This window comes from Mesocricetus auratus, unplaced genomic scaffold (assembly GCF_017639785.1).
Source record: "Mesocricetus auratus isolate SY011 unplaced genomic scaffold, BCM_Maur_2.0 Super-Scaffold_100676, whole genome shotgun sequence".
In the NCBI taxonomy this organism is placed as follows: Eukaryota; Metazoa; Chordata; class Mammalia; order Rodentia; family Cricetidae; genus Mesocricetus; species Mesocricetus auratus.
Window position 1 is genome coordinate 100,952,192 of NW_024429266.1, and position 27,802 is coordinate 100,979,993.

Sequence of the window (27,802 nt, forward strand, 5' to 3'; positions counted from 1 at the left end):
AAAAGAAGCCCGGCGTTGGTGGCGCACGCCTTTAATCCCAGCACTCGGGAGGCAGAGGCAGGCAGATGGATCTCTGTGAGTTCGAGGCCAGCCTGGTCTACAAAGTGAGTTCCAGAACAGCCTCCAAAGCTACAGAGAAACCCTGTCTCGAAAAAAAAAAAGAATAAAAAAGAAAAAGAAAAGATGGACCTCCTGGTGAAACCATGTAGGTTGTGGGTGTGCTAGGGGGCTGGTGTAGACCTTTAAAAGCTTTGTATCTTATTTATTTCTCGTGTGTGTGTGTGTGTGTGTGTGTGTGTGTGTGTATGTGTGTGTGTGTGTGTCTTTAGGGCTGTATGTGACATCAGAAGACAATTTATGTGTGTTGGTTCTTTCATTTTACCACGGGGGTTCCAGGAATTGAACTCAGTTCTTCAGGATTGGCAGCGAGCACTTTTTCTCCTCTGGTAGACCTTTACGATGAGAATACTGTAGAAGAAAGGAGTCTGCTTCCTGGGAGAGTAGCACACAGGCACAAGAAACTCACGTGCATGCGACTCCTGGCAATGCTGCCTGGATTTATGGCATAGTTGGGCATGAGTTTTGAGCTGGTTGGTATTTCGTGCCCCACAAAACTCCTGCATGGGTTTGCTTTGGTCCGACGGAGGCTACATGTTCATTAGCCTCGCTGGACCTAGGTTGGGAAGGTTAGGAGTCGGGGTGTGTGTGTGTGTGTCCTGGCTGTGTATGTGTGCCCTCCCTGGCTTTGGTTGTGTGCTGGAGGATGGAGGATGGGGATGCTCATGAGTTGGATGCCTGTCATTTCACGCCAGTTAGGTCCGCATCTCTCGAGGCCGACGTGAGTGTACCAAGGTCCGAAGGTCCGGGCTCGGCGGGTAGAGGGTCGGACCCCAGGAGGGCCGTGAAAGGGGCGGGGGAGCTCAGGGCCGGCCCCGGGGCGGGGCGAGCCGCCCAGGGCTGGGGGCGGGGCGGCCCGGCAGCCTCACTTCGGCGAAGTTGGCGGCGCGGAGGCTGGCCCGGGACGCGCCCGGAGCCCTGGGAAAGAGGGAGGAGGGAGGAGGCAGGAGGGAGGGTCGCGGTCGCCATGGGGCCGGGGGCCCGGGGCCGCCGCCGCCGTCGTCGCCTGATGGCCCTGCCACCGCCACCACCGCCCATGCGGGCGCTGCCCCTGCTGCTGCTGCTAGCGGGGCCGGGGGCTGCAGGTGAGGGAATCAGGGACATGGAGGGTGGGATTGGGGCTGCAGGGGCGGGGAAGCACAAACCCCCCTACGCATGGGACTTAGGGGACTTGTAAGCCCAGGACTAGAGCCGGGGCAGAGGTGCAGGAGCTAGGGACTGTATGCCAGTCGTGGGGGCGCGCAGGGGATTCGTGATGGGAAGGCAGGGTCCTAGAGGCCCAAGGACTCAAAATCCTTGAATGAAGCAGGAGACCGAGACTGGGGACTCGGATGTGGGAACCTGGGGCTGAAATTTGGAGGCGAGGTGTATCAAAAGTTCCAGGCTCACCCCATCCCACTTCTGCCTGGAGTCCTGGGAGGGTCATAGTGAGGGCTCAAGGACCCCCAAGGCCTAGGACCCCTTGCACAAAAGGCTCTCCCCCATCCCGGGCGGGCCGAGAGTGGTGGGGGGGGCGAAGAGGGGGCGCGAAGTTCTTGTAGCTCTGAACTCGGAGAAAACTTCTCAGGCCGGAGAGCTGCAAGACCTGGCGCTGGAGCGTAAGGAGCCGGAGCTGATGCCCCAAGCGGCGCCCGCGCGCGCCCCCTCCCCTGCGTGCCGCCCGCTCCCTCTTCTGGCCGCTGGGATCCCACAGCTCGGTACCCCGCCTCTGTGCCGGGAGGAGAAGGGGCGAGGCCCACGTGCTCCTCTCCGGCTTCTGGGCCCCCTCCCTGTGGCCGGAGCCCCTCCCCAGCCGGCCCGGGGGCCCTCGCCCCTCCTCCTCCTCCAATCCTCACTCCCCTCCCCCGCTCGGGACAATGGCTGCGCCGTCTAGACACCCCCTCCCCCCGGCCGGCCTCGCGCTTTCTTTGCCAGACAAAGCGCGACCCACGGAGGGCCAGAGCGGGTACTGAGGGGGCGCCCCCATTCCCGCCCCGGGAGGCCTGATCAGCGGGGGAGGGGCATAAGCCGGTGGCCTGGGTCAGGGGTTCTAGGGAGCCCACGGTGGGAATCAGGGTTGGGCCCAGTGAGAGTTGCAGCGAGGGACCGGCGTCCCTAGCCTAGCCTCTGGGCTCATCTAGGCAGGACCAGGCAGGAGCCACCGCCCCCGCCGGGCCAGCGCAGACTCATGGCCTGTCACACATAGATGAAAATGTGCCTGTACGCAGGTTTAGCACACCCACAGATACACACTTGGCACGTACAAGACACACCTACGTGTTCACCGTTCATAAACTGTTGTGCATTCGTACAAGGTCAAATATGATCACACGTATGCCTAGACGGATCAAGACTTGGTATGCACTGATAGTCAAGGTCATACTCATCATGCCAACACACGAGCCATACAGACACACGGGTGGCCCACACGGCTGTATGCTTGAATCATGCTGTTCGTATAGTGAGTGGATGCACCACCCTAATCGTGTGGGTTATGTGCTTGTGTGCACAGCGAGTACTTGGCTCTACACAGACACCAGCATGCGCATACACTTTCACTATTAGCTCAATACTCTCTTCTTCAAGACTGTCACACAAATTCACAAGCATGTGTGCACAACACACACACAGGGCTCACATAGTCCTGTCTCCCGTCACACGGCTTCCAGTGCGATGTCGCAGAAATGGATAGGTCGCTCATTCTTAGCTCATTCTCCTATGTATCTCTGTCTTTCTCCTTTCAGTTTCTGTCTGTCCCTGTTTCCCCATTCCCCCTCATCCCTTCTCTCTCTAAATCAGGAACACACTTTTACAGCGTCCCACACCTGCCTGAGCACATAATTCTCCACTAGCTCAGACCTGGCCACGCCTCTCACCCATCTGGCAAGACTGACACACCCAGGAGGGACACAGCCCTGAGGGATGGGGACACTGGACAGGGTAGCACATGTCTTGCACCAGGTGCCTCTCCCTTACACTCCACACCCTACTCATCTTCTACCCAAGGCCACTCTACTGCTGTCATCAGTTACTCCTGGGTGCATGCTTTGCCTACTCTTGCCTGGCTGGAGTAGATACCCCAACTTTAAGGGAAGGTAGACCCAGAGGCCCACCACTCCCCACCTCGTCCATTACCCCGGGACGTGGGTTGGAAGATCCAGGCCTCCTTTGAACACTTGGTGCCTTCACTCCCTACTTGTACGCCTTCTCCATTGTGCACATCTTAATTTGGGTAACCTCCCGAGCCCCCACATCTGGCACAAGTCAGCTCCTCCTCCTCCTCACCCCTGCCTTGTGGTTCCCACGACTTGAGCTGGCAGCGACAGCTGCGTCCCCAACAGCTGGGGTGGGGCGGGGGCCGTGGGAACTGTAGATGGGGGCTCTTAGTACCCACAGAGAACCTCCCAGCCCAGTGCAGCTGTTGCCTGACAGGCAGGGGAGGAAGCTCTGTCCTTATGGTTTGGGGTTCTGGGTGCCTGTCTGACCTCCTCACCCTTCTCTTGCTCCCACACAGCTTCCCCTTGCCTGGACGGAAGCCCGTGCGCAAATGGAGGTCGGTGCACCCAGCAGCCCTCCCGGGAGGCTGCCTGCCTGTGAGTGTCTGGCCCAGTGCCATCAGTGGGCCCTGCATGGGTAGGAGATCTGTCCTCTTCCTCTGCCTCTGAGTCTCCTGGGGGATGCTGGTATCGCTTCCTCCATGTGTGTGGTTTGGGTAACCTCTTGTGTTTCCCTATTGGGAATGAAGACAGAGTTAAGAGCGGAGGCTCTGAAGTCTATCTGGCTTGGGTTCAAATCCCACATCATGTTGCTAAGTGGCTGAGACTTAAACCCGTTAAGTCACAGTATTCTGGAATGGAAAATCGATTCCCAAGGCCAATGACAGTGGCTTGACAGTGACGAGGACATCCCTTCCTTCCCATAGCTCAGGATTTAGGAGGCACATGGGCTGCCTATACTCGAGTCCTGCTTTGTTGTTCTCTGGCTTGTGTGACTTTAGGATAGTCACTTCTCTTTTCTGTACCTCGCTGCATCTGTGCTCCAGGAATGCTTTCCCTGGCATATGACTGCGAAGGAGCCTCAGAGTTGTGTGTTCAGGGATCTAAGGAAACGCAGAGGGTTCAGGAAGGAGAGCAGGGGTGAGAAGGAGCTAACTAGATGCTAACTAGAGCTCTGAGCGCTGGGCCGTCTGGAGCCAGTGTCGAGAACCTTCTGGGCCATCCTTGCGTCTGTAGTGGCTTTCCTTTCTTGAGGTTTCCCAGCAGAAGCAGGCTTGCCTTTAGTTGGAGGTCAGCTTGCCCTACATGTTGGGAACCATGCCTGCCCATGCCACAGAGCAACACTGTCTCAAAAATGTTTTGTTTTTGTGTTTAAAGGCAGGGACCCCAGCGAGATAGCTCAAGTAGGTAAAGGAGCTTGCTGCAAAAGCTTAGCAACATGAGTTAAATCCTGGGGACCTACCAGGTGGAAGGAGAGAGCCAACTCCTACAAGTTGTTCTCTGACACAAACTGATGCAATAAAACATTAAACTATATTTAAAAATGAAAGAGACTTTTGAAAGTCTTTGAGGGCCGGAGGTGTTCAGTGGTGCTTTGCCTAGCCTGGGTTGGTGGGGGTGGACCTCAAAGTTTGCGGCCTTATTTTCTTTTTAATAGTAAAAGCAGCCCTCCCAGCAGCTATTAATCAGTTTATAAACGTGCTCATTTATTTACTCAGTACCGAATGAGCTAGCCAGTGGGTCAGCCTCAAGCTAGGTACCAGGATGGCTTTCGACATAGAAGATCCCCCTTTGGAATTACACTGGCAGATGAGCTCAAGTGCCTGGAACCCCACTTAGCTTCATTTGGGGGCTATTGACCAAGGGGCATCCTGAGGCTGGGGGTTTACGTTGGTGGAGCTGCGAGGGCAGAGTGTGTCCTTACTTGGAAGGAGTCACTTGGAAGGGAGGTTGAGCTACCGGGCCCGGCGCCTGCGCAGTGGAACTTGCACGCCTGGACTACTGCCGACAGGTGAATACGCCCGAGGCCGTCCCGCCCCTCGACAGGTGAATCACCGGCTCTCGCGGCCGCCGGGAGCCCGGATCGCGCGGAGTGGAGCCCGCTCGGGTCCCAGAGTAGATCTTTTGGGGAGCCTCACCTTACGTTCCCCTCATCCCCCAACCCTCTCCTTCAATTTCTCAAATCCTCTTGTCCGCTTAGGGGTGACCCTCCAAAAGTCACTTTTTTCCACCGATACCCCCTAAGTGTGTGGTGTCCGTGTGTGGTGTCCCCCCACCCCCGCCCCCAGAAGTAGGCTCCGGAGCTCTCGGTCGCTTGGTCCTTGTCTGTCTTGCCTGGTCGGTCAGTTTCCTCCTTGGAAGCCTCGCTCCCCGCTCCCCGCTCCCCGCTTCCCCCCGTCCCCCCTCCCCGTCTCCCCCAAAGCTCAGGCCGCGGGGCGGGGCGCGGGCCGAGGCTGGAACCGGCCCGACCGGTCGGCGGGGGCGCGGGGCGCAGAGCGTGGGAACCCGCCCGCGGCGCAGGGAGGGGGCCGCGCCCAGCCTGGCTATGGTACCCGCCGTCCCCGGCGCTCTGCACGGAGCGCCCCCTCCTGGCGCGCCACCATCACGGCCCTGCTGGTTTCTGGGGAAGGGGGCTGAGAGCATCACCTCCCGGTTTCGATCGCCACCCACACCCCTGCCGGGCTGGGCCGCGACTTTTTAGCTGGGAACGGAATTCGGCGTGGGGGCTATTGTAAAGGTGACGCCAACAACTGAGTCACCTGCTTTGAGTTCTACCCCTGGATTTTGGGACCAGGCTAAGTTAGGGGAATCCGCACAGGGAGCCGGAAGGGTAGGGTAGAGGAGAGGAGGGTCGAGGTAGGGGTGACATAGGTTGTGTCATTGCAGAGCCTGGATCCTTTGACTCCCCTGTCCTCCTTCCTTACCCCTGTTTCTGGGAAGCTTAAAGTCTTCTTGGATTCTTGTTTTCTTCCCTCGGGACTACCTTGGTGGGTTTGGGAAAGAGGCTGCAGGCCCTCCTTCCAGCCTGAGGGTTGAGATGCCCATTGAGAAGCCCCACCCGATCCGTGGGAGGAGGGTTGTGTGCGCTGGGGAGAAAGGAGATTTAGGGTTTGTGGCTGTCTTCCATCTGTCCATGTGAGTGAGAGTTTCCCATATATGCGTGGGAGGCTGTGGCTTGGTGTCTGTGTTTGCCAGGCCAGTATGCCCAGTTGTAAGTGTCTGTGTGGTTTCTGGGCCCTTCTGGGTGTGTCTGCCTCCTGGAGTTTGAGACCTTTGTTTTGTTGTTCCCGCTACCTGGAATGCCCTTCCCCACATCACCCTCTGCCTCAACCTTTTTTATCTTCTTTAGTGTGTGAAAATGTGACACCCACTCATTCCATCACCCTTAGGCTGCCTGTGCGTTTCCTGTGGTTGCTGTAACAGATTACCACAAACGGGGTGGCTTAAAACAACAGAAATGTACTCTGGAAAACTCTCGGAGGCCAGAATTAAGGCGTTTGCAGGACTGGCTTTCTCTGCAGCCGTTCCAGGGGGAGAATCCCTGACTGTCTCTTCCAGTTTCTGGTTGGCTCAGGCAGTCCTTGGCTTCCGCCTGCCTCTCTTCTCTGCCTTTGTCTGCAAGGCAGTCAGTTTCTATCCCAGTCTCTCTCCCTCTTTTCTCTTGCTGCCCTGGCTTCTTCCTCTTGTGTCCTGGGAACGAAACCTTTGCATATGCCATGCAAGAGCTTTACCATGCAGCCCTATTCCCAGTCTTTCTCTTCTTTTTTTTTTTTTTTTTTTTTTTTTTTGGTTTTTCGAGACAGGGTTTCTCTGTGGCTTTGGAGGCTGTCCTGGAACTCGCTTGGTAGTCCAGGCTGGTCTCGAACTCACAGAGATTCGCCTGCCTCTGCCTCCCGAGTGCTGGGATTAAAGGCGTGCGCCACCAACGCCCGGCCCCAGTCTTTCTCTTCTAAAGACACCGTTCGTTCCAGGCTGGTGAAATGACTCAGTGGTCTAGAGTGCATAGTGCTTTTGCAGAGACCCCAAGTTTGATTCCCAGCACTCAGATGGTTACCCACCTGTAACTCCAGCCCCAGGGGTTCCTGTGATCCCTTCTGGCCTCTGAGGACACTGTACTCAAGTGTACACATGCCCACATGCAGCCACACATGTATACACATGATTAAAAATAAACACACAGGGGCTGGAAAATTGGCTCCGCGGTTAAGAGCACTCACTGCTCTTACAGAGGACCTGGGCTTGGTTGCTGGAACCCATATGGTGGCTCACAGCCATCATTAATGTCAGTGCCTTCTTCAGACCTGGACAGCAGGCATGCAGGAAAAACACTCATCCATATAGAAGTAAAATAGATAAGTCTTTAAAAAAAAAGACATCTGCCATTCGGGATGGCTTGGATAATCCAGAGTGAATTCACCTTGAATTCCTTCATTATCTTACTGACTACAATTCTTCCGTCTTTCTTTTTTCTTGTGCTGGGATTGAATCCAGGACTTTGTGCGCATCCTAGGCAAGTGTAACACCACTCATCTATACTCCCAGCCCTCTTGTTATTTGTTTAAATATATACTTGTAAACATATATGTTTATTTATTTATTTTGAGACAGGGTCTCATGTAGTCAATACTGGCCTCAAACTTGCTATGTGGCTAAGGCTGGCTGTGAACTCCTGTTCCACTTGCTTATACCTCCGGAGTTCCAGGTTTATAGATGTGATTCACTTTGCCTGGCCCAACTCCTTAAAAAAAGAAAACAGGTGATAGTCACAACTTCTGGGACATGCGCATGTTCTTGGGGGCGGGTGGGTACCACAGCCTTCACAAAGCCATTGTGGCTTATTCAAGCTGTCGCTGCCATGTTTCATATTAACTTGTTCCTTGTTTTCTTTGCCTGACCTGGCTCTGAGGACCAAGAGGGTAAGAATCACTTTTTTTTGTTTGTTTATTTGCTGCTGTTTGTAGTAGGCGTCCATAGTATTTGTTGTCAGAATAAATGGGTATGTTTGGAACTGGTGGCATTCACCTTTAAACCCAGTGACCTAGAGGCAGAGGCCGAGGCAAGTAAATTTCTGTGAGTTCCAAGCTATCCAGGGGTATGTAGTGAAACCCTATCTAAAGAAAGAAGAAAGACTAAACAGATGTGTTTGACAGTTTGTTTGGCAAGTGTGTTGTTGATGTGTGTGTGTCTCGTGTCATCTTTTGGGGGCTGCCACGCTTCGTATGGTCCCCACAATACATCTCTTCCCACAGGTGCCTGCCAGGCTGGGTGGGTGAGCGGTGCCAGCTGGAAGACCCTTGTCACTCAGGCCCCTGTGCTGGCCGTGGCGTCTGCCAGAGTTCAGTGGTGGCGGGCACTGCGCGGTTTTCCTGTCGTTGTCCTCGTGGCTTCCGAGGTGAAGGGGTGGGCTTGGATGGGAGCCCGAGTTGGGCAAGGGTGTGGTCAGTCCCAAGCTCACCCTCTCCTGGTCCCTCCAGGTCCAGACTGCTCCCTCCCAGACCCCTGCCTCAGCGGCCCTTGTGCTCATGGTGCCCCCTGCTCTGTGGGGTCGGATGGCCGCTTTGCCTGTTCCTGCCCGCCTGGCTACCAGGGTCGGAGCTGCCGAAGTGACGTCGATGAGTGCCGAGGGGGTGGGCCCTGCCGCCACGGTGGCACCTGCCTCAACACTCCTGGCTCCTTCCGCTGCCAGTGTCCACTTGGCTACACAGGGCTGCTGTGTGAGAGCCCCATAGTGCCCTGTGCACCTTCCCCATGTCGTAACGGCGGCACCTGTAGGCAGAGCAGTGATACCACCTATGACTGCGCTTGCCTTCCTGGTGAGCAAGTGGTACCGGGGGGGGGAGGCAGCTGGGGACAATAGGCTAGCCTCCCAGTGAGCATCCTTACCTTGTCCTCACCTGCTAGGCTTCGAGGGCCAGAACTGTGAAGTCAATGTGGATGACTGTCCTGGACATCGGTGTCTCAATGGGGGAACCTGTGTGGATGGCGTCAACACTTACAACTGCCAGTGCCCTCCCGAGTGGACAGGTGGGCACCAGGGCTGCAGGGGGCTGACGTTGGGCGGGCGCACGGGCAACCTAGACCAGGACACCTTTGTGCCCTAGGCCAGTTCTGCACGGAGGACGTGGATGAGTGTCAGCTGCAGCCCAATGCCTGCCACAATGGGGGCACCTGCTTCAACCTACTGGGGGGCCACAGCTGTGTGTGTGTCAACGGCTGGACGGGAGACAGCTGCAGTCAGAATATTGACGACTGCGCTACGGCTGTGTGCTTCCATGGGGCCACCTGCCATGACCGTGTGGCCTCTTTCTACTGTGCCTGCCCTATGGGCAAGACAGGTGAGTGGCCATTTTCTTTGTGGGCTACAGGATGCCATTGATGGTTTCAGATTCGAAAGATTGTGATGGGGCTGGGGTGTTGCTTATCAGTAGACCGAATGCTTAGTGTGCCCCAGGCCCTGGGTTCAAACCTTAGCACTAAGGACAGAAGCAAAGATGAGGGGGGAGGGAGGGAGGAAGGGTGTGCTGGAGACTGGATTTGGGAGGAAGGCCTCACCCTCTGTCCTGTGAGGAGGCTGGTACACAGACCAAGGCAGACACCACTGGAATGGGGGAGCTACTGAGAGGTCTGACTGGGAAAGAGGCGGGGCTTCGGGAAGTCAGAAAGGGCTGAGGATATATAGAGGAGGGGCGTTTGGATACCTGGGAATAGTAGCACACACCTTTAATCCCAGCACTCCGGGAGGCAGAGGAAGGTGGATCTCTGTGAGTTCAAGGCCAGCCTGGTCTACAGATCGAGTTCCAGGACAGCCAGGGCTACACAGAGAAACCCTGTCTTGAACCCAACCACCACCAAAAGATGTTGATTTTATTCGTTTTGGCTGTGGGTCTCTGGTGGGTTCCACATGTGTGACTGGTGTGCTCAGAGGCCGGAAGATTTAATCAGATCCCTTGGCACTGGAGGTTGTGAGCTGCCATATGGGTGTTGGGAATCAAAGCTAGGTGCCCTTAGCGGCTGAGTCATGTTTCTATCCCTTAGTGACTTACTTGTAAAATATTTCTAAGTTATTTTCAAATGGTTTAGAGGAAACAGGCTAACAGATAAGTTAATAGTAAAGCAAGGGCCCGCATGTGAAACATATTCCATGTATTTCAATTTTGTTGTAATAAATGGCTTAAAAAAAACAGATACTAAGTACACTGCTGGTTAATATAAGCAAGAAACAGGAGGTATCCAAGCATGGTGGCACACGCCTTTAATCTCAGCACTTGGGAGGCAGAGGCAGTCGTATCTCTGAGTTCGAGGCCAGCCTGGTCTACAGAGTGAGTGCCAGGATAGCCAGAAAAATAGAGAAACAAACAAACAAACAAAAACAAACGAACAAATAACAAAAAGAGGAAGCAAATGAGATGGGCCAGATCGACGTGGGTTAAAGGAGCTCGCTGAATAAGCCTGGCAATCTAAATTCCAACCCTGGAACCACATGGTAGAAGGCGGGCATCGACCCCTGTGCATGCACTGTGACATGCGCACACTCCCCAGCTAAAACAAGAAGCAAGGTGGTGCTGGTGTAGCTGGGTGACAGCTCACAGGTTTTGCGTGCCCAGGGTCCTGGGGTTCCGTCCCCAGAACCAGCCTGCTCCCTCAAATGCTAGGTGTGCGGGAACTTTGGGCAAATCCGGGGACTCGCTCTTGATACTGGCTTCCCTTTCCTCAGGCCTCCTGTGTCACCTGGACGATGCATGTGTCAGCAACCCCTGCCACGAGGATGCCATCTGTGACACGAACCCTGTGAGCGGTCGAGCCATCTGCACCTGTCCACCTGGCTTCACCGGAGGGGCGTGTGACCAGGATGTGGACGAGTGCTCCATCGGTGAGAGCGGCGCCTTCCGGAAATGAGCCTGAAAACAGGGGAGGGGCGGAGCCGTGCTTGGCTCCACCCATACTGGTTGTGTCCTCATTCCACAGGCGCCAACCCCTGCGAACATCTGGGTAGGTGCGTGAACACGCAGGGCTCGTTCCTGTGTCAGTGTGGCCGCGGCTACACGGGACCTCGCTGCGAGACCGATGTCAACGAGTGTCTGTCTGGGCCCTGCCGCAACCAGGCCACATGTCTTGACCGAATCGGCCAGTTTACATGCATCTGCATGGCAGGTGGGTGGTGGATGTGGTGCGGGTGGGGTCCTGGAGGCTGGGGCCTGGGCAGGAAAAGCCAAGGGTGAAAGCGGGTTCGTTTTTATTTATTAAAAAAAGATTCTGGGCATGCAGGCACTTGCCTGTAATTCCAGCACTCGGGAGTCAGAAGCAGCCTGTTCTACATGCTAGGATACCTAGGATTATGAAGTGAGACCCTGTCTCAAATAAAACAAAATAAAATAAAATGGGGCTAGATAGATAGCTTAGTTGTAAAGAGTAATTCTTGCTTTTCTAGAGAGTACTGAGTTTGGCTCCCAGCACCCATATTGGGCAGTTCACAACTGTCTATAGCTCTAACTCCAGGGAATATACCACCCTCTTCTGGACTCTGAGGATGCCCGTGTGTGTCACACACACACATACACACACACAAATAAACAAAACAATAACAAAAGCCATTTCAAGCCAGTTGTAGTGGCACATACTTTCAGTACATGGGGATTGCAGGTCAGCCAGGGCTAGTAACTAACTGTGCCTAGTAAGACTATTTCTTTCATAAAGTACACGTGTGTGTGTGTGTGTGTGTGTGTGTGTGTGTGTGTGTGTGCATTGATGAGTTCATGGCATGGTGTGAGCCAGAAGATTAGAAGATACCTTTCAAGAGTCAATTCTCCTTCCACTGTGAAGGTTCCACGTTGTCAGGCTTGGCAGCAAGCACCCCATCTTACTGTCCCCAAACTGGGTTTAAAGTGAAGTGAAGCTTCCCGGCTGAAAAGAGAGGGAGAGGGAGTTGGGAGTCTTCAGGGTGAAACCTTGTAGCCCTGGATAAGGTAAGTGCAGGAGCAGAGCAGAGTTTTGCCCGACATCGGAGGGTGCTTCATCGACCTTGGCTCATGTGAGAGACTACAGCCGGGTGAGGGTTCAGCGTGTTTGGAACTAAATCTAAGTCTGAATGTGGTCATGGTCACCTGTAATCCCAGCATTTGGGCAGCTGAAGCAGGATGATCACTAGTTTGAGGCCAGCCCGGAGTGCATAGCAGGAACCTGTCTCAACCAAACAAAGCTAAAGTCAAAGCCCGAGACTAGAGTGAAGCAGACCTCTGAGGGGAACTTCCAGTGCTCATCCCATGCCTTCCAGGCTTCACGGGCACCTATTGTGAGGTGGACATCGATGAATGTCAGAGCAGCCCATGTGTCAACGGCGGCGTTTGCAAGGATCGAGTCAACGGCTTCAGCTGCACCTGCCCATCAGGTGAGGGCTTTGGGACAGGGAGCCTGGCGTGTCAGGCTGTGGCAACGTCGAAATTTAAAAAGAAGGTAATTAGTGAATTACTTTTGTGTGTGGGTTCTCTCCTCCCACTATGTGGGTCCTGGGAATTGAACTCAGGCTCTCCTCTCTCCTCTTGAGCGGCCTTCTCGGCCTTGACTACACTGAAATGAATTTAAAACAAAGCAAAGGGGGTTTCCCACTCGGATAAGGCGGGGCGCCAGCTCTGACTGCGAATGAAAATCCACCGCTTGCTCCCAGGATTCAGTGGGTCCACGTGTCAGCTGGACGTGGACGAATGTGCAAGCACTCCCTGCCGGAACGGTGCCAAGTGTGTGGACCAGCCCGACGGCTATGAGTGTCGCTGTGCAGAGGGTGAGGGTGGACCGTGGGACAAGGTGGGCTGGCGGGCTGATGGGTATCAAGGACCAATAACAGAACTGGGGATAGCCTCAGTGGAGGGCTCCAAGGAGGCCAGGGCAGGGCCAGTGACAGCTGGGGTGTAGACCTGACCATGTGGGTAGGCAGAGTTCTTGGCAGGAGCCAAGGTGAAGCTGGCAGCGGGGATTTAAAGCGGGAGGTTCTGGATCGGGGCGGAGCTGGGTGGAATGGAAGTGAGAAGGGGCGGGGCCTGAGAGCTGAGCTAGAATGGGGCGGAGACTATAGCCATGGACAAATGGGCGGATCCTGACCTCCTGCTCCTGCAGGCTTTGAGGGCACTCTGTGTGAGCGAAACGTGGACGACTGCTCTCCGGACCCCTGCCACCATGGGCGCTGTGTCGATGGCATTGCTAGCTTCTCGTGTGCATGTGCCCCAGGCTACACGGGCACGCGCTGTGAGAGCCAGGTGGATGAGTGCCGCAGCCAACCCTGCCGCTATGGGGGCAAATGTCTAGACTTGGTGGACAAGTACCTCTGCCGATGTCCTCCCGGAACCACAGGTGGGGTTTGGGGCTGCGCTGTGACTGGGATAGTACACGGGTGTGTGGGGGTGTCCGTGAGGAGTTTGGGCGTGGTGCTTGACAATAGCGGCTACCCCCTGCCGTGTTCCCCTCCCTACAGGCGTGAACTGCGAAGTGAACATTGATGATTGTGCCAGCAACCCCTGTACCTTTGGAGTCTGCCACGATGGCATCAACCGCTATGATTGCGTCTGTCAGCCTGGCTTCACAGGTGGGCAGGTGGCTGCCCTGGAGGGGGGGGGGCTTGTAGGATAGGGATTAAGCGCTAAGTCTCTTTCCCACCTTTATGTTAAAAAAATACATTTATTTCCTGTATGTGTGCAGTTCAGAGGGCAAGTTGGTGGAATCAGTTCTTTTCTACCATACAGGTCCCAGGGATCCAACTCAGGCTGCCAGTCTTGGTGGCAAGCATTTTCCCCCATGGAACCATTTTGTCATGTCCCTTCTTCCCTTTATTCTCTCTCTCTCTCTCTCTCTCTCTCTCTCTCTCTCTCTCTCTCTCTCTCTCTCTCTCTCTCTCTCTCTCTCTCTCACACACACACACACACACTCACACATGATTATTTGAGGCCAGACATGGTGATGTATATGCCTGTAACCCCAATACTTGGAAGGCAAAGGCGGGAGGATTGGTGCAGGGTCGAGGCTAGCTGGCACATTATATGAGCACTAGGCCAGCCAGGGCAACATGGCAAAATCATGTGTCACAATAAAACAGCACAGAGAGGGCTGGAGAGCTGGCTCTTGAGTTAAGAGGTCTTGCTGCTCTTCCGGAGAACTGGGGTTCAGTTCCCAGTGCCCACATGCTGGCTCATAACTGCTTGTGTTTTGTCTTTGTTTTTTAAAAATAAAATAAAATGTAATGAAATAAAATAAGATAAAACAAAAACCAACTTGTTGGAATTGGACAAAACAAAACCAGAAGGAAAAAAGCCCAAGGGAAGACACAAGAATCAGAGACCCACCGGGTAGTGGTGGTGGCGGTGGCGGCGGTGCCGCACGCCTTTAATGCCAGCACTCAGGAGGCAGAGGCAAGAGGATCTTTATGAGCTCAAGGGCAGCCTCAACTATAGAGGGAATTCCAGGATAGCCAGAGCTACACACAGGGAAAACCTCTTTCTCAACAAATAAATAAGAATACACAACATCAACCACAACAACAATAAAAAGAATCCGAGTCCCACTTGCTCACACACGCAGGAATCCCAGAAAACAAACTGGAAACTATAATATACACGCAGAAGACTCAGTGTAGACCCGTATACCACGGCCGTGCATACTGCTGCAGTCTCGACTTTGTAAGTCATGTGTTCTTGGTGTCCTCCATACCCTCCGGGTCCCACTCTCCTTCTGCCTGCCTCCTCTTCCTCAGGGTTCCCTGAGCCCTGAGAGGAGGGATTTGATGGGGACACCCTGTGCACCTAGGGCCGAGTGTTCCGAGGTGTCTCACTGCCGGCATAAAGGGTGCCTGTGGTCTCTGCATTTGCTTCCATGTGCTGTAGGAGGGAAACCTCTCTGATGGCGACTGAGCGAGGCACTGACTGATCCATGAGTACAGCAGAATGTCATCAGGAGTCCTTTTGTCACTACTTTCTCTTCTCTCCTTTCTTTTTTCTTCTTCTTAAGACCAGCAGTATTTGGTTTTATCCTGGGCCCCGGAGCTATCTAGCCTCAGGTTCTTTGTTACTGAAGCAAATGTCAGTTATGGGTTTCGTCTTGATTGGGCCGTAAGTCAAATCAGACATTGGTTGCTCCCACAAGCTTTGTGCCACCATTGCCCTAGCACGGCTTGGAGGCAGGACACCATTGTGGATCAAAGGGTTTGTGGCTGGGTTGGTGTTCACGGTTCTCCCTTGGTAGCGTGCAGAGTCCCTTCCTGTACCAAATGCCCTAGAATGTAGTAGAAAGCTCTATGTAAGCTGCAGCTCGATTTCTCCATGTTCAATGTGTTTCACAACTGCTTGTAATTCCGGTTCCAGAGATCAGGTGCCCTCTGCTGGCTGTCACGGGCACAGGGCACACTCCGTGATATCACGATACATACAAGCTCACATGAAATAAATAAGTCAATAATAAACTTTTTAAAAGGCAGAAAGAGAAGGGAGAGATGGAGAGAGAGAGAGAGAGAGAGAGAGAGAGAGAGAGAGAGAGAGAGAGAGAGAGAGAGAGAGAGAGAGAGAGAGCAAAGCCGCCCTTGCGGTACCCTGAGCTCACTCACTATTCCGGGGTTGTCAGAAGAATGAGGGCCTCACACGGGGATGCAGCCAGGTGACACAGAGCAAGGTGCTTCCTTGTCCTCGGTTGGTCCCACTGTCTTTGTTCTGGAACGACGTTGCTTGCGTGCTCCCCAGGGCCCCTCTGCAATGTGGAGATCAATGAGTGTGCATCCAGCCCGTGTGGAGACGGTGGCTCCTGTGTGGATCGGGAAAACGGCTTCCGTTGCCTCTGTCCACCTGGCTCCGTGCCTCCTCTCTGCCTACCTGCGAATCACCCCTGCGCCCACAAGCCCTGCAGTCACGGAGTCTGCCAGGATGCACCCGGCGGGTGAGGCCCCTCCCCAGCTCCTGGCCCATCCTCCGCTGTCTCCCTGGTCACCTGCCACCCCTGACTGCCTCCCCCACCAGGTTCCGCTGTGTGTGTGAGCCGGGTTGGAGTGGCCCCCGCTGCAGCCAGAGCCTGGCTCCAGATGCCTGTGAGTCCCAGCCCTGCCAGGCTGGTGGCACCTGCACGAGTGATGGAATAGGCTTCCGCTGCACCTGTCCCCCTGGATTCCAGGGTGTGTGTCCCCTCCTTCCTCCTCAGGGCCCGATGCCCTTGTGTCTCAAGCTTCCTTTCTATTCTTTTCAAAGCTTTGTTTAGTCGCCCCCACCCCCACCCCATGAGTCTCCGTGTGCGCATGCCTGTGTGCGGAGGCCGGACCCAAAAGAGGGTGTAGGTGTGCTCTATCACACTATCTGTTCTTTGGAGGCAGGGGCTCGCCCTGAGCCTGGGGTTTGCGCTTCCTTGGATAGGCCGGAAGCCAGTGAGTGCCTGTGATCCCCCTGTTTGCTTCTAACGAGCAGCTGGGTTACCGCCTGCTATGCAGGTGCTGGGGTCTGCGCTCTGCTCCGAATGATTGGGCATCCACGGCTCTTAAGTACTGAACCATCCTTCCAGTCCCTTCTGCACTTTCTTCCATCCCTTCTTTTCTTGTCTTTTCCGGCTGTGAGGGTGGGACTGGGGCAGATGGGAGCAGTGAGTCTTTGAAGACTGTGTAAACCGCTGGTTCCCCACAGGCCGGCAGTGTGAGGTGCTGTCCCCCTGCACTCCAAGCCTCTGTGAGCACGGAGGCCACTGTGAGTCTGGTCCTGGCCAGCTGACTGTCTGTTCCTGTCCCCCAGGCTGGCAAGGTACATCAGTGTCCCCCCTCCCTCCTCTCCCTTGTCTCCCGCCCTGCACCTCCTCCTCCTCCTCCTCTCCTCCTCTCTCCTCTTCCTCTCCTCTCCTCCTCCCCTCCTCCTTCTCCTCCTCCTCTGTCCTCCTCACTCCTCTTCCTCCTCTTCTCCTCCTCCTCCTTTCTCCTCCTCTTCCTCCTCCTCTCTCCTCCTTCTCCTCCTCCTCTCTCCTCCTCTTCCTCCTCCTCTGTCCTCCTCCTCCTACTCTTCCTCTTCTTCTTCCTTCTCTCCCTGCCCCTCACTTCATGTCAGGGGATGCTGGGAAGCCCAGAGGGGACCCACGCCCGCTCTGCCTTTAAAGGTCCATCATTCTGGGAAAAGACAGCTGGGTGTAGACATTCACAGGCCACATGAGTCAGCTCAGGATAAGAGGGGGCCGCACGGGGCTGAGGATGCTGGGATGCCTGAGGCCCGGTGACAAGTGTCTGAAGGGTGACTTCAGAGTGTGCGTTCACCAGCTAAAGAGATAGGCAGAGCATAGTTCACGAGTGGCATGTGCCAGATGCCCAGGGCCAGTTGCTTGCCTTTGCCTTCCCCGGCCTCAGCCTGCAGGTTCCTCAGGAGCCGCAGACGCCCTCACACCCCTCTCTACCCCTCTGGCCTCCAGGCTCACGATGCCAGCAGGATGTGGACGAATGTGCTGGTGCCTCGCCCTGTGAGTCCCATGGTACATGCACCAACCTGCCAGGCAGCTTCAGGTGCATCTGCCATGAGGGATACACCGGCCCTTTCTGTGACCAGGATATTGACGACTGTGACCCCAGTAAGTGCCGGGAGCTACGAGGGCACCTCCCCCGGGAACCCACCCATCCTACACTCTGTCACTGTGCACACGAGGGCCTTGGTTCCATCTGCAGCACTGTTTGCTAAATAAGCGGTGGGCTGGTCGGGTGCCTGCCGGTAAAGCTGCTTGCCTCTGAGCCCGGTGACCCGAGTTCAATCCTACAAGTTGTCCTCTGCTTTCTACACAAACGCCACATGTACACATACACACACACACACACACACACACACATGCACACACATGCACGTGCGTGCGCGCACACACACACACACGGTAATAATAAAAATTACGAACATGTAACAAAAAGGTAAAAAATAGGGTTTTTTTTTTTTTGGTTTTTCAAGACAGGGTTTCTCTGTGGCTTTGGAGGCTGTCCTGGAACTCACTCTGTAGACCAGGCTGGCCTTGAACTCATAGAGATCCGCCTGCCTCTGCCTCCTGAGTGCTGGATTAAAGGTGTGTGCCACCACTGCCCAAAATATGTTCTATATTGGCTTAAATAAAACATATTAAAAAAAAAGAAAAAACATTTTTTAGCTGGGCGTTGGTGGCACACTATATATATAGTGTCCCTCAGGGCTATGTGTGGTGGCGCAGGCCTTTAATTCCAGCAGAGTACAGGTTCATCTCTGAGCTCGAGGCCAGCCTATTCTACATTTGAATTCCAGGCCAGTCACGGCGCTGCAGCAAGACCCCGGTTCAGAGACGAGCTAACAAAAGAAGAGTCTCTGCTCTGGGTTGAGTCTGGCTTCTTCCCCAAGTGCAGTTGCGTGAAGTTAGGTCAGGCCAGGCTGATGGGGGCATAGGGGAAGACCAGACTTCCTTCCTGTTCACCGCAGACCCGTGCCTCAATGGTGGTTCCTGCCAGGACGGCGTGGGCTCGTTTTCCTGCTCTTGCCTCAGTGGCTTCGCCGGTCCTCGCTGCGCTTGGGATGTGGACGAGTGTCTGAGCAGCCCCTGTGGCCCCGGCACCTGTTCTGACCACGTGTCCTCCTTCACCTGTGCCTGTCCGCCTGGCTACGGAGGCTTCCACTGTGAGAGTGACCTGCCGGACTGCAGCCCCAGGTGGGCGGGGCCTGTGGTGGAGTGGGGACCGGAGAGGACTTCCTGGGCCGGGCTCTGATGATGGCGCACATGTCTGAGGATGGGGCAAGAATAGGTGGAAGTCACAGCCTCCAGGGCTTGTGAGGCCCAGGCTGGGACAGGATCCATAGGTGAAGGGACCAGGTGAGGTCTCCACAGGGCTAAAGTGTGTGGAGGACAGTGAGGGTCAGATGGTGGCAATTACTTAATTCTGGGAGGGCCGGGGCGGACTTCGAGGTGGTGGGACTTGACCCTCTTGTCCTGCCCTCCAGTTCCTGCTTCAACGGAGGGACCTGCGTAGACGGTGTGAACTCCTTCAGCTGTCTGTGCCGCCCTGGCTACACAGGCACCCACTGCCAACATGAAGCTGACCCCTGCCTCTCCCGGCCCTGTCTGCATGGGGGCACCTGCAGCCCCACGCACCCCGGGTTTCAATGCGCCTGCCAGGAGGGCTTCACTGGGAGTCACTGTCAGGTGGGTAGTGTCTCAGGTCCTTGGGGGAAGAGTCCAGAAGCCAGGTAGGGCCTATGGGGCATCCTGAAGGGAGAAGCCCGTCTTGTTTCTAGGGTCTCTGCCCGCGGTGACCTTGAGGGTTTCTTCTGCAGAACCTGGTGGACTGGTGCAGCCAATCATCCTGTCAGAATGGGGGTCGCTGTGTCCAGCCTGGAGCCTACTGCATCTGTCCCCCTGGGTGGAGCGGCCGCCTGTGTGACATACAAAGTTTACCCTGCAAGGAGGCTGCAGCCCGGATGGGTGAGGGGCAGCACTGGGGGTGGGGCATCCTCTTGCTCGCGTGGATGGAATGATGGTGCCACATAACACGAGGATCTAGTAAGGTGTGTGGCTCAGCACGCGTGCGACTGTGGAGCAGTTGGCTAAGACTGGTGACTGTGTCTGCCGTGGGGAGGTGACCGGGACCCCGCGAGTATATGTGAGGCTGAGCCTGTAGGGGCATCATTGTTGACAAGTTGTCTGACAGCCCCCTGGAGTGTGGGTGAGACAGTAGGGACCGATCGCAGCGGGAGTGATGTCCCTCGGGATGGCCGTCTCATGCCTAGCGTCCTCCTCGCTTCTCAGGGGTGCGGTTGGAGCAGCTGTGCCAGGCGGGTGGACAGTGTGTGGACAAGGGCCACTCCCACTACTGTGTGTGTCCAGAGGGCCGCACCGGCAGTTACTGTGAACAGGAAATGGACCCCTGCACGGCCCAGCCCTGCCACCACGGGGGCACCTGCCGTGGTTACATGGGGGGCTATGTGTGTGAGGTAAGCGTGCATCCCAGGGAGAGGGACGAGAAGCCGATCATGCTTGGGTGGGTTTCTTTCTCCTGGTGTGGTCTCTTTGAGGTGGGGAGCAGGGATACTTCATGTGTAAGTACTCCACGCCTCCGCGTCACTAGGCTGGGTCCCCAGTCTGCATGCCCGCTTTTTAAATCTTTTTTTTTTTTTTTTTTTTAGTTAGCTAGTTTTTGAGACATGACCTCTGTGTGTAGCCCTGGCTGCCCTGGAATTGGCTATGTAACCCCGGCTGGCCTGCAGCTCGTAGAGATCCGTCTGCCTCTGCCTCTTGAAAGGCATGTGCCTCCACACCTGGCTGCATGGCTCGTCTCTTCCTCCTCCTCTTCGGCTTTTTCCTCTGTTCTGACACAGTCTGGCTATGCAGCTCTGGCTGACCTCGAACTCACAGAGATCCGCCTGCCTCTGCCTCCCGAGTGCTGGGATTAAAGGCGTGCCCAGCAGCCCTAGCTGTCTTTTTCTCTCTTACGAGTGCATGTCTGTGTGTGCACGGGGTGTTCACAGACGTGTGCTCAGGCCAGAGGAAGGCATCGGTGTCCCCTCGACCACTCTACTTCGTTGCTTTGAGGTTCTCTCACTGAACCCGAAGTTCGGCTGGGTGTCGGGGAGCCCCGGTGATCTTCCTGGGCTGCAGACACGGAAGACCACAGCCAGCTTCTTAAGTGGGTGCTGGGGAGTTGGACTGGCACCCTCATGCTTGTGTAGCAAGTGCTCTTACCCCCTGAACCATCTCTTCAGCTCCTAGCCCTCATGTCTTTGTGGATGGGTTTGGGCACGTTTGTGTGAGTTTCTGTCTCCAGTTCTGTCCCTCCATGGGTATGAGCGATTGTCAGTGTCTGTGTCTAGATGGGTACTTTCCCTGTGTGTTTTCAGGATCACATGTCCCTGTGGACTGAGTGTGCTGGTGGCCTTCCTAGTCTCACTCTGATCAGAAGCAATGTGAGGGAGGAAACCTCAGCTCATAGGTTACAGTCCCTCATGAGGGAAGGCAGGACAGGGGCCCAAGGCAGGAAACCACAGGCCGGAACAGGAGCAGAGACCATGGGGGAATGCTGCTTACTGGCTTGCCTCCTTTGGATGGCTCAGTTATGTTTCTTATACAGCTCAGGCCCACCTACTGGGAGATGGAACCACCCAGAGTGGGCTGGGTCCCTCCACATCGAGCAGCCTGTCATAGCCACGCTGCAGGTCAATCTGAAGTAGCCAGTTTCTCAAGTGAGATTCCCTCTTCCCAGATATGTCCAGGTTTGGTTCAAGTTGACAAAAAAGAATAAAAAGCACAGTGTGTTTCCTCGAACCAGGCAAGCCTGCCTATGCATTGGCTGTGTATTAGATATCTACGTGTGTCCTTTGTGCTGGGATTCTGTGTGTTCTCAGGTATGCCTCTAGGCACGTCTGTGTCCCCTAGGGCTGGGGATTGAATCCCTTCCTTGCCCCATTACAGTGTCCGGCTGGCTATTCTGGTGACCGCTGTGAGGACGATGTGGATGAGTGTGCCTCCCAGCCCTGTCAGCACGGAGGCTCTTGTATTGACCTTGTAGCCCGATATCTCTGTTCCTGTCCCCCTGGCACACTTGGTATGTCAAGGTCAGGCTCGGGGCACTGGGTAAGAGGCTGTCTCTAGACGTCACTGACCGCTGTCCCATCCCCTAGGAGTACTCTGTGAGATCAATGAAGATGACTGTGGCCCAGGCTCATCCTTGGACTCAGGCCTCCGGTGCCTACACAACGGCACCTGTGTGGACCTGGTGGGTGGCTTCCGCTGTAACTGCCCCCCAGGATACACGGGCCTGCACTGTGAGGCAGACATCAATGAGTGTCGCCCAGGCGCCTGCCATGCTGCACACACAAGGGACTGCCTACAAGATCCAGGTGGACATTTCCGCTGCCTCTGCCATCCTGGCTTCACAGGTAAGTATGACAGATAGACTGCCCGGGGACCTGTGGTTACGCTATTATGGTTGACCTTCGTGCATTCGCTTGCCTAGGGCCTCGCTGTCAGACCGCCCTGTCCCCTTGTGAGTCCCAGCCATGTCTGCATGGAGGCCAGTGCAGACCCAGCTCAGGCCAAGGGGGTGGGCTGACCTTCACCTGTCACTGCGTCCAGGTAGGTGCCAGCTGCAGGGGTGTAGGCCCTCGGGGAAGGAGAAGGAGGCGTGGCCTCAGGGAAGGGTCTCTAAGGGAAGAGTGGAAGGCAAGGGGTTCTGGGAGATGCTGAGTTATGACTTAATCATAGCTTAGTGAAGTTGTGGCTTGGCCATGGGGAAGGCATGGCTGATCTTCAAAGTAACGTCTTTAGCGGAAAGGGGAGGTTGCAGGCCTTGGAGGGGCGGGAAGTTCACCATTTCTCAAGTTTTGACCTTTACTCTTCTCTTTCTCCCGTTTCTTTTCTTCTCACTACCAATTTTTCCCTTTTGGTTCCCTCACCCCATCACTAGCCATTCTGGGGGCTGCGTTGCGAGAGGGTGGCGCGCACCTGCCGAGAGCTGCAGTGCCCGGTGGGTAGCCCATGCCAGCAGACCTCCCGTGGGCCGCGCTGTGCTTGTCCTCCCGGGCTGTCCGGGCCCTTCTGCCGGGTCTCTAGGGCGTCGCCCTCCGGAGCTACTAACGCCAGCTGCGCAGCTGCCCCTTGTCTACATGGGGGCTCATGCCTGCCTGTACAGATCGCCCCTTTCTTCCGCTGTGCATGCGCTCCGGGCTGGGCTGGCCCGCGTTGCGAGACCCCTTCCACAGTCCCTGAGGCCCCCGAGGAGCCACGGTGCCCGAGAGCCGCCTGCCAGGCCAAGCGAGGGGACCAGAACTGCGATCGCGAGTGCAACAGCCCGGGCTGTGGCTGGGACGGCGGCGACTGCTCGCTGAACGTGGACGACCCCTGGCGGCAGTGTGAGGCACTGCAGTGCTGGCGTCTATTCAACAACAGCCGGTGCGACCCAGCCTGCAGCTCTCCAGCCTGCCTCTACGACAACTTTGACTGCTACGCTGGTGGCCGCGAACGCACCTGCAAGTGAGCTCCCCGCTCTGTCCCTCTGTCCATCTATATGCTGCACTCTGTCAGTGAGCCACATCTGGCCCGGTTTTCCTGGAAGTCCATGTTTGGAATGTCTGATGGGTGGGGCTGCTCCTTCCTTTTTCAAACCTGCTCCCACCTGTGGTTCCGTTCACTCGTGTGCCTTATCTCTGCCTGTTTGTATCTTCACCTACGCATCTCTGACCATTTGCTTCTGTCTGCCTGCAGTTACACATTCCAGCTGTCTATGCTTATGACTTGTTCATCTGTCTTTCTTAAAATTTTAAAAATTAGGCTGGATGTAGTGGCGTACACCTTTAATCCCAGGACTTGGGAAGCAGAGGCAGGCGGATCTCTATATGAACTAAAGCCCAGCTTGCTCTGTGTAGTGAGTTCCAGGCCAGCCAGGGCTCCATGGTGAGAGCTTGTCTCAAAATAAAACCCAAACCAAAACGTTACACATGCTTACTTAGTGTGTGTGCATGTGGGGGTCAGAGAGTCAACTTGCAGGAATCCGTCTGTCCTCTGCTTTCACCCTGTGGGTCTGTCTGTCTGCTCAACTGTCTGTACTTTTGCTTGTCCATCTGTCTGTCTGCTGGTCTGTCCTGTGTGTGCCGTCTGTCTGTCCGTCTTTGTGTCTCACTTGGTCATCCGTAGACCTCTAGTGGCTACCCTGCTGTCTTACAGATCCTCTGTCTGTGTGCCTGCCAGCTCCTTGTTCCCTGTCTGTCGTGTCTCCGTGCTTGTCCCTGTCCGCATCCTTTTGTGTGTCCCTCTATTTGCCCAGAGGCCTCTCCTACCGTTGTCTCCTCATTATCTTCCATCCCAACCTTCCCTGGCACCCAGTCACCCTGACCTCCTCAGATGTCCCAGACCCGGTCTAACCTGGGGACACTGGGCTTGCTCCTACTGGCCAGTCTGTTCTTCCCGCCTCCTTCGAGCCTTTGCTTAGATGGTGTTATCTACCTTGTGAACTATTCCTAGGTGACCCCCAGCACATCCCTGGCTTCCTAGAATTCAATTCCAAATAGTACCACACACACATTTCTGTTTACTGTTAATTGTCATCTAACTGGAATGGTGTCTGTCCCCCTCACTGGTCTCCTGTGCCTTCTCTCTCCACCCACAGGGGCGCCGGTTCTTCTGGGTAGGGATTTGTGGGTGGGATCTCGGTGTCTACTGAAGCATGCAGCCAGCAGGTGCTCAGATAAGGGCTGACGTATCCATACTGGTTGGGCATCCCCAAACCCAAACCAGAATCCCTGAACTGCGTGGAGCCTGGGGCGAGCTGCCACAGTGGAAAGTTCTATCCTTTACCTCACTGACAAGCTGTAGTCAGAATTCAGGCACAGCTTGGAATGTAGCTCAGGGCAGAGCACTGCCTACATGGCATGAGGCCCTTGGTTCAATCCCCAGCATGGAAAAAAAACCCCAAGCCCAGGCACACTAAAAATATGCAGCTACTTTTGGGCTATGTGTATTTTTGTGTTTAATCGTGGGCCTCATCCCTGAGGTGCCTTACATGAATTATGCAGAGGGCTGGGGATGTAGCTCCGTGGAGTGCTTGCCTAACACACACGAAGTCCTAACGTGTGATTGGTGACACATGCTTGCTTGACACCCCAGCACTCGCAGGTGGAGACGGGGACAGCTCATGATCATCCTCAGCTACACGGTGTTTTCTTTTTGTTTTTTGTTTTTTTGGTTTTTCGAGACAGGGTTTCTCTGTGGCTTTGGAGGTTGTCCTGGAACTCACTTTGTAGACCAGGCTGGCCTTAAACTCACAGAGATCGGCCTGCCTTTGCCTCCCCAGTGCTGGGATTAAAGGCGTGCGCCACCAACGCCCAGCTTTGTTTTTGTTTTTTAAAATAGGGTTACGGTTTCACTATGTAGCCCAGGCTGGCCCCAGACTCACAGAAACACCCCTGACTCTGCCCAGAGTAGTGGGATTAGAGTTGTGTGCCAGCATGTCTGGCTAACATAGGGAGTTTGGGGTCAGCCTGAGATACACGAGATTTTACCTTAACATGTATAGAGAGGTATTTCATTGCTTATATAAGCAAATATGCATATATACTAAAACCCCAAATCATTTAAATTCTGAAATAATTTTAGTCCCAAGTTTTTCAAATTAGGGGCATAGAACCTGTGGGTATGTAGCCAACAGCTGCATTTACAGAAAGCCTGACATATGCAAGGGCATTCCAGCCTCCCGTGCAAGCACTGTGCAGTACCGCTCTTCACCGTGTGTGTATTTAGGGGGCTGGGGGTCCCTGACCGTCTGTTCTCTGCCTTCAGCCCGGTGTATGAGAAGTACTGCGCCGACCACTTTGCAGATGGCCGCTGTGACCAGGGCTGCAACACTGAGGAGTGTGGCTGGGATGGGCTGGACTGCGCCAGCGAGGTCCCCGCCCTTCTGGCCCGAGGGGTTCTGGTCCTCACGGTTCTTCTGCCCCCTGAAGAGCTGCTTCGTTCCAGCGCCGATTTTCTGCAGCGACTCAGCGCTATTCTGCGCACCTCGCTGCGCTTCCGCCTGGATGCGCGTGGCCAGGCCATGGTCTTCCCCTACCACCGGCCGAGGCCTGGCTCCGAATCCCGGGTCCGGCGAGAGCTGGGTCCCGAGGTGATCGGGTGAGTAACAGTGGCCCACAGCTGGGTACAGTGGGCAGGGCACCGGTAATGCAGACCATGTGTTTCACGCTCCTTAATTGACTGCGCTCCTTGGCAGTGCGTCTTCCACAGCTTTCCAGTGTCTGTGGGGTTGGCTTCTTTGCTGTGGTGGCGTTTATCCTGTGTACACTACAGGGGGCCAGCCTAGCTGCAGCGCTAGGGTTTTACACGTCCAATGCAGGTGACAACACCTCCTAGTGGTGACAATAAGAAATGCCTTCAGATATGAGGGTGTCTCTTGGTTAGAGTAAGGGAGGCTACCGGATGGGAGTGAGGGGGTGGCATTTAAAAATTGCACCTCAAATCTGGTGTTGCTGCCTCCTCCATCAGGGCAGGCAGGTCGATTTTAGAGCAGTTAAAGACATGTGTGGACTTTAAGAATAACTTTAATTAAAAAGTTTATTAAAAATTAAAATATATACAGTGTTCTGGTGCTTGGGAACATACACACACACACACAACTCACACACCACACACACACACACATACACACACCCCTCACACACCACACACACCTCAAATACACACACACCCCTCACACACCACACACACAATAACAAATACTTTTATATAATTTTGTTTGTGTGCATGTAGAGTTAGAGGGCAGTTTTGTGGAGTCAGTTCTCTCTTTCCATCTTTTTGTCAGTGCTTAGCATTTCAAACCAGGTTGTCAGGCTTGCATGCAAGCACTTTTCTGCCGAGCCATTTTGCTGGCTTGTTTGTTCTTGTGTTTGTGTTTTATAGGCTCTGGCCTGGAAATTTCCCTGTAGGTTGGTTTTGAACTTATGGTCAGCCTACCTCAGCCCTTCCAAGTGCTAGGATTACGGGCATACACTGTAACCCTGACACACATATTCCTTCCCACCCCCATCTCATGAAAGTTGTAGAACCCTCCCCCTGGTGACCTGGTAGCGGGAATCTGAAGTGGGGGAGCCGTTTGCCGAGGATGGAGCAGGGCTTGAGGTCTGGGCTCTGACACCGATAGGGGCTGGACTTTAGAGATACTGTGATTTGCAGGTTCTGATTGGATGCAGCCAGAAGTGGAGGAGATGGGTGGCATGGTGCATGTGCCCTTTCTTGCCTTAAGTGGCTTAGTGATGAGGACACAGAGTAAAAAGCAGGGACCACGTTGGGGCTTGCTATTCTTAGGGGTCTTGAGATCTGGGGATGAGTCCTAGCAGGTGACTGAGGGCTGGAGACGGACTCACTCAAGACAGCTGGGTATGGAAGATCACTGGCGGGAAAGAAGGGAGACTTAAGGAAGCAGAAGAAAAGGAAATGAAAAAGAGATCTGGGTGCACTGAGACCTGAGGGTCGGGGACATTAGAGCATGAGGCTCAGTGGTAGGGTACCTGCCTCGCACGTTCAAGGCTCTGAGTTGATTTCCAGCACTTCAAAAGAGACCGTGGAGAAAAGGCGAGCTTTCAGAGAAGCTGAGATGAGGGCACAATGTCCCGGCAAAGGGCTACACCCTAGAGTCCACTAGGGCGAACGAAGACCCTATTGGATTCACAGCTTTGGGATACTGGTGGCCAACAAGACCTGTTGGGAGGGACAGTGGGGTTGGGTCCCAGCTGAGAGTTGTGGGTGGTGTGGGGATGGAGATGGCTTTCTGAGGTTTGGTGTCCAGGACACTCTAGACAACTGTTGAGCCCTTGGGTCCCTTTGCTCTGTTCCCACAGCTCTGTCGTGATGCTGGAGATTGACAATCGGCTCTGTCTGCAGTCACCCGAGAATGACCACTGCTTCCCTGATGCCCAGAGCGCTGCTGACTACCTGGGAGCCTTGTCAGCCGTAGAGCGACTGGATTTCCCGTACCCACTGCGGGATGTTCGAGGTGAGGTGTGAGGAAGAGAGGGCACATTAGAGCACGTGGCCCCAGCAGGGAGTGCTTCCGTCCCATGGCTAAGCCAGCCCCGTGGATTAGAGCCTCTCACGTTTAAACCCTCACCTCTAGTTGCTCCACAGCTAAAGCCCTGCCCCCTGACTCCCTGCTCCACGTCTAAGTGTCGCCTGTGGTCGAGAGCCCACTTGGTTGGTCCTGCTCTGCTACTTGACTGGGGCTCATCACTGCTTCC

At 55.0% G+C, this 27,802-nt stretch overlaps 1 protein-coding gene across 1 annotated transcript in view; it reads left to right on the plus strand.

The window, feature by feature from the left end:
* Positions 1 to 1,069: 1,069 nt before the first annotated feature.
* Notch3 (notch receptor 3) overlaps positions 1,070 to 27,802 on the plus strand; it is a 45,777-nt gene continuing 19,044 nt past the window's right edge. The window contains exons 1-26 of the mRNA XM_040737750.1: positions 1,070 to 1,202; positions 3,611 to 3,689; positions 8,342 to 8,484; positions 8,567 to 8,905; positions 8,994 to 9,116; positions 9,194 to 9,427; positions 10,807 to 10,962; positions 11,058 to 11,243; positions 12,364 to 12,477; positions 12,754 to 12,867; positions 13,200 to 13,433; positions 13,555 to 13,665; positions 15,806 to 15,998; positions 16,079 to 16,230; positions 16,730 to 16,843; positions 17,496 to 17,651; positions 18,512 to 18,737; positions 19,028 to 19,229; positions 19,361 to 19,508; positions 19,833 to 20,017; positions 21,492 to 21,624; positions 21,701 to 21,958; positions 22,036 to 22,154; positions 22,486 to 23,051; positions 25,353 to 25,685; positions 27,407 to 27,561. Coding sequence (XP_040593684.1) covers positions 1,085 to 1,202; positions 3,611 to 3,689; positions 8,342 to 8,484; positions 8,567 to 8,905; positions 8,994 to 9,116; positions 9,194 to 9,427; positions 10,807 to 10,962; positions 11,058 to 11,243; positions 12,364 to 12,477; positions 12,754 to 12,867; positions 13,200 to 13,433; positions 13,555 to 13,665; positions 15,806 to 15,998; positions 16,079 to 16,230; positions 16,730 to 16,843; positions 17,496 to 17,651; positions 18,512 to 18,737; positions 19,028 to 19,229; positions 19,361 to 19,508; positions 19,833 to 20,017; positions 21,492 to 21,624; positions 21,701 to 21,958; positions 22,036 to 22,154; positions 22,486 to 23,051; positions 25,353 to 25,685; positions 27,407 to 27,561 — 4,891 coding nt within the window. The 5' untranslated portion in view covers positions 1,070 to 1,084. The remainder of the gene's footprint in view (positions 1,203 to 3,610; positions 3,690 to 8,341; positions 8,485 to 8,566; positions 8,906 to 8,993; positions 9,117 to 9,193; positions 9,428 to 10,806; positions 10,963 to 11,057; positions 11,244 to 12,363; positions 12,478 to 12,753; positions 12,868 to 13,199; positions 13,434 to 13,554; positions 13,666 to 15,805; positions 15,999 to 16,078; positions 16,231 to 16,729; positions 16,844 to 17,495; positions 17,652 to 18,511; positions 18,738 to 19,027; positions 19,230 to 19,360; positions 19,509 to 19,832; positions 20,018 to 21,491; positions 21,625 to 21,700; positions 21,959 to 22,035; positions 22,155 to 22,485; positions 23,052 to 25,352; positions 25,686 to 27,406; positions 27,562 to 27,802) is intronic.